This window comes from Pleurodeles waltl, chromosome 8, assembly GCF_031143425.1.
Source record: "Pleurodeles waltl isolate 20211129_DDA chromosome 8, aPleWal1.hap1.20221129, whole genome shotgun sequence".
NCBI classification, from domain to species: Eukaryota; Metazoa; Chordata; class Amphibia; order Caudata; family Salamandridae; genus Pleurodeles; species Pleurodeles waltl.
In genome coordinates this window covers 1,273,424,169-1,273,429,845 of record NC_090447.1, presented here as the reverse complement: position 1 = coordinate 1,273,429,845, position 5,677 = coordinate 1,273,424,169, and the positions used below count along the sequence as shown (strand labels likewise).

Genomic DNA, 5,677 nt, shown 5'->3' with positions numbered 1-5,677 from the left:
TGTTTAGGTCTTTGTGAGCAGGGCACTGCCAAGGAAGCACGGGGAACGGATATATTAGCAGGATGGATGCCCACATGAATGAAACCTTATGTGTGGGTGAGTTGAGACGCCACGCAAAAGGAGCACGTGCCGTGGGCACTGGGCGCATGTAAAATGCAGCTGAATTGCCAGACTTTGGTGTGCTAAGCGTTTACTCAAGCGCTTTAATTATATATGTAACGTGTATGCCACAGACAAGATGGGTGCATTCAGCTTTCCAAAACCATTCTCCACTAAAATAAGCTCACAATCCAGTAATCACTGCTCTCCCATGCTGAAGCAGGAGAGGTAAGCGCCTTTATATAGATCCAGCTATTAAAATGCTCGAAGCACCTGCACGGAGACATCCAGGGCCTGATTTATACTTTTTAGCGCCTCATTTACGTCATTTTTTGACGCAAAAGCGGCGCAAACCTACAAAATATAATCGAATTTAGTAAATTTACGCCGCTTTTGCGTCAAAAAAAGACGCAAATGCGGCGCTAAAAAAATGGAAATCAGGCCCTTTAATGGAAAGCCACTGGAGCGGCGACGCTCGGCAAAAGCTCTGAACAGGCTGCAGAGAAAAAAAAAACAGAAGTGGATGGAGGAAAACTTGTGAAACTTCCATTTGACCAGTTACACATCCAGTCGCTACTGGTCTCTGCGGGCTTCAGTTGCAGCATGTTTAAGACATTTACTGAACTGCCATGGAAAACGTTCAAGCTGACTCCAGTTCTTACTTGACACTGTTTTTTTTTAGGTGGAGTCTTTTGCAGGCATGTGGGATGTATATTTTGAACAGAGTGAAATGACGCTCGTTGTTTTCTAATTGACATGGTTAAACCAATATTTAAAAACCTGTGTCAAATCAAAGCTGGGTTAAGTAGACAACTTGTGCTTCAGGGTCAAATGTAATTTATTGTATATGTTCTTAACCAGTAAACTGACTTATAAATGCATAAAATGCCAAATCCCTGTATAAGTTTAGGAAACGGAAAAACACCTACACACACCTAGAATGCAAATTACCCTATACACGTACATTAATTTACGCATGCATAGTATGCAGATTAGGATAAACGCCCGCAATAGCAGTTTAATGTTTATCCTTTCGCATTAAATTGGTATTAGTGGCACCTGTTACTGACAGCGGGTAGAAACTGGAGAATTGCAGCATGAACATGTTTCCCGAAGGCACTTCCAATCCTATCCTAGTTAGGGGTGGTTGGGAGCGGGTGGGTAGCTGGCTGGCCGCGGGCCCCCGAGATAAGCGCGAAGCGCACAGAGGTGGGAACTCTGAAAGCGGCAGATGCATTCTGCAGGTGGATGGAGACCGGGGCTCCAGAAATATGGAAAAAAATGCTTTAGAATGGGTTTCAAGCGGGCCGGGGGCGCTAAATGGCCGGAGGGGAGACGGCCTGGGCCCTTCCTGAAAGCAAAAGAGCCAAATAAAGAGCAAGAAAAGAATATTAAATGGAGGGGGGATGAGAAAATAACCCGAGCCGGAGAAGGGCGGGGGCGGCGGCCCGTCACGGCGTGGGTGGGGCCCACAAAGAAAGGAGTACATTATGCACTTCATTTAGTTAACAAGGGGGATAATGAGGAAGCGTGCAGGGGGAATGCCAAGAGAAGGGGGCACAAAAAGCCCATTCAGAGCTCAGCGCCGGGAGGACAGTATATAAAGCGCAGCCCCCGGAGGCTTCAGCACCACTGCGCTCTGGCCAGCACCCGCCCAGGACCGACAGCGAAGCTCGTAGCCCACGCGGAGGAAGCCTGCGGAGATTGAGCGCTTAGCACCACCACAGAGAGACCCCTCCGGGACCATCCAAGACCAGCATAGCGAGGCCCCTCAAGGACAATCCAGCACAGCGAGATCCCTCAGGGATAGGGAGCAATCGGCACCATCCCATCTAGCAGTAGCACATAGAAACCCCTTAGGGACTTTCAAACACTAGTACAGAGAGGCCCCTCAGGGACCATCCAACACCAGCATAGAGAGACCCCTCAGGGACCATCCAATACCAACACAGAGAGACCCCACAGTGACAGGGACTATCCATCACCGGCTCAGAGACTGCCTCCGGCAAAGTAAACGCTCATCACCATCCCAGAGAGACTCCTCAGTGACAGGAGTGTTCAGTCCCTGTGAGGTAGAAGGACCCAGGACTCGGGAGTGTCCCTCAGCACCAGCAGGGCCAGACTCGGAGCTAGGGCTCCGCTACAGAGATGCCTCGCTCCTTCCTGGTGGACTCCCTCATCCTCAGAGAGGGGAATGAAAAGAAGAGCGACAGCAGCCCCCCTCCCCTATTCCCTTATGCCCTGCACCCCTCGCATCCCTTACACGGGCTATCTGGTCCCTGCCACACCCGAAAGCCCGGGCTGCTGTGCCTGTGCCCGCTGTGCGTGCCAGGCCCGCCGCTGCACGCCCCGCATCCCCTGCTCAAGGCCTCCTTCCCGGGGTTTGGCTCCCAGTACTGCCCACAGCCCATGAGCCGCCAGCACCCGGCCTCCGCCGGGATCAACGTAGGGCCCGGAGCCGCCATCTACCAGGCAACGAGCTACCCCATGGAGCCTCGCCACTTCCACTGCATCTCTCTGGGTGAGTACCGGCATGCTTTGCGGTGGCTGCTACCTACCCTTGCTCTCTGGCTCTAGTTATGTCTTCTGCCTGCTCCTCATCGACTTCTCTCTCTTTCTGCTCTTAAAGACTGTTCACACAGCCTGGTCCTGCTGACCATTCACTCTGCTGTCTCTGCCTGAACTTTCCGCCTGCTCCTCTTAAAGTTTCATTCTGACAGCTCCAAATGAGCACTCACTTTTCCTGCTACAACTGACAACTCACAATGCCTTCTCACACCGCTTTTCAATGACGTCTCACTTTTTACCTGCTGTTGTGAAAGACTCACTGCGCTGCACTATTGACTACACGCACTCCGTACACACCGTTTTAACACACTGCCAGCTCACACCACCTTCTAATGCGTACTGTGCGTAGTGGTGTGCCTGCTACCTAGAAACATTGACTGCTCACACTTTCTGCTCACACTGTGACTGCGCACTCTGAATTCTCTCACTGGCGTCTGTGACTGGCTGCTTACACTGCGCGCTTGTGCCGAGTGTCAAAACTAATGTTACTACTGCGCGCGTCTGCGGACTGTCGCGAGTGATACCACATACCCCTCCTCATTGCCCTATTTAAAAAGAGACCCTTCTCACACTTCCTCCTCCGACTGACTGTTCATACCGCTTGTTGTACTGTCGTCTCCTAGTCCGTGCTCACCTGCCTGCACCTAAAACTTGATCCATACACTACTGACTGCTCCAATTGCATGACCAGTGTTCCACATTTTGCCAGTTTGCTCTGAATGGCAGCTCCCTTTGAATGCTCCTCATCACTGTTCATTCTGCCTGCTTCCTCAGACGGGCCCTGTCTGTTCCTGCTGCAGGCGAGCTGATAGCACCAAGAGCAAGGGGGGCTTTGACTCGCCATGCACGTTCCTGCTCCAGGCCTCGAGCCTCTTCTAATTCTGAACCCACTGTGACGCACGAGCGCCAGGCTCCCTCCTCCGCTAGGAGGCGACGTCCATTCTCCAGAACTCTCTCGGCAAAGTTGCAATCACAGATGCCAGCAGAGAAGAATGGCGGTGTTAGTGATATAACAAGAAAATTACCATTTATAAAATTATTATTTTGGGGTAAAAGCACATAGAATGTGCCAGTTTAGAGGATGTAGCCTGCTGATAGTCAACATGTTGTTCTTCTTAAAAAGCTCACTCCATTCCTCCTTCTCTTCTCCTATGTCGTCTCCTCTCTCTGACTCTCGCCTCTCTTGTGTCTCCTCACATCGTGCAGTGAATAACAGCCCCTCCTCTCCCTCTGCTCCTTCGCCTGTTCTCTGTCTTCTCTCATCTTCTCTCATGGCTGTGCGACTAACTGTCTCTTTCCCTCTTGTGTCCCCACAGAGAGCCCACCGGGCCCGCTGGCCTGCGGCACCGGCGCCAGCAGTAGCAGTAAGCGAATGCGCACCGCCTTCACCAGCACCCAGCTGCTGGAACTTGAGCGAGAGTTCGCCTCCAACATGTACTTGTCCCGCCTGCGCCGCATCGAGATTGCCACCTACCTAAGCCTGTCCGAGAAGCAGGTCAAGATCTGGTTCCAGAACCGGCGGGTGAAGCACAAAAAAGAGGGCAAAGGAGGATCCCACCGGGGCAGTCCGCACCCCTGCAAGTGCTCCTCCTCTGGCAGGTGTTCTGACGACGAAGACCTGCCCCTGTCCCCGTCATCCTCCTCCAAGGACGACAGCCACGACCTCAGTCCCTAGAGCAGCCGTCATGCACGAGGCTGCGCCCACCAGACAGTGCTCCGGAGAACAGGGCCTCTGCGTAAGAGGATATTCCGTGCGCCTTAACGCACAGAGCCAGGGCCAGAAGCCAGACCGTGCCAGCCGCCTCCTGCCGGCCCCCAAGGCAGGTGGCGAGGAACCATGTGCAACACTCAAGGCTGTCTGGCTGCCCACCAGCTCCTCCCTGGCCCTCCGGAGAGGGCAAAGAATAGTTGACCAGGCTGCCCACTGACTCCTCCATGGTCCTCAATTGATGCTCAAGAGGCAGCCGGGGCCAGATAGAGTGACTTTCCCGTCTCCAAGAGGGAGCACGAGAAACAGACGTGCTAAAACCAGAATGGACTCCGTGAAAATATGTGAATCATTGGAACTGGTGGCAGGCATGAATAAAGTCACAGCTGCTCTTGACTACTACTCACTGACTCTGCACAGACCATGTACACATCCCTACAATGTGCCCCTGTGCGTGTGTTTGCTGGTGTCTGGCATCTCAAAGACCTCTCTTGTGCAAGAAACTCCAAGGAGTCCGCTAGCTCCGAACCAGCACGACCTTCTGCGCTAATGTGCAGTAGCCAAATAAACACTGTTTCCAGTCCTAAAACTGCCGCGTTTTGTACAAATGTTGTTTAAATGTTGATCTGAGTTTTTGATTCCCGGGAATACGGGGCGCACACTTCACGCCCCGGGTGTCACCTCTGACCGGGCTTTGAGTTGCTTTCCAATGTACTTTCCCCCAAATACTCTTGTAATTACATGCATTATGCACAGTATAAAATATTTATTTATTTATTTATGCAAAAAATAAACTTAAAAAAAAAAAAGCACGATTATTGTACATGTTTCTTCGTTCCGTTTACCATGTTTTCCTTTAGGTTTGGTGTGTTAAGGGCCCATCAAAGGCTCAGCCACGGACGCCTGGCTAAGAGCCGGACATTCCATATTCGCCACGAAAGTTCGGCTTCTAAATTTAAAAATGTCGCGTTTTAAAGGGAAGGTTGACTGAACACATAGTGGCATGGGCTTTCATGTGTTCCAAAACACAGACGATAAATACTACTGTAAAATGTGCATTTAATTCCACCTAGCCCCTCACTTCCTGTGTTATTTCTGTGGGTGAACGCTGTCTTCCGTGCCATTTAGACGACGCCAACCTGTAGTCCTCCTTCTGTGCTTGTGGCATGTCTGACTTTTTGTTTTCGTAAGCGGGCCACTCTACAGACAGGTGGAAAATCAAGGTGCAGATCACAGAGAATCTCACTCATGGAGACAACGAACCAGGGGCGAACGTTCGAGCCTTGTTGTAGCGTAAAAAAT

General features: G+C 51.5%; 1 protein-coding gene across 1 annotated transcript; it reads left to right on the top strand.

Annotated features, from left to right (window-relative positions):
- Positions 1 to 1,744: 1,744 nt before the first annotated feature.
- On the top strand, positions 1,745 to 5,103 carry GSX1 (GS homeobox 1). Its single transcript, XM_069203193.1, has 2 exons — positions 1,745 to 2,620; positions 3,984 to 5,103. The coding sequence occupies exons 1-2, from the start codon at positions 2,248 to 2,250 to the stop codon at positions 4,340 to 4,342; spliced, it is 732 nt and encodes a 243-aa protein (XP_069059294.1). The 5' UTR covers positions 1,745 to 2,247; the 3' UTR covers positions 4,343 to 5,103.
- The last annotated feature ends 574 nt before the right edge of the window (positions 5,104 to 5,677 follow it).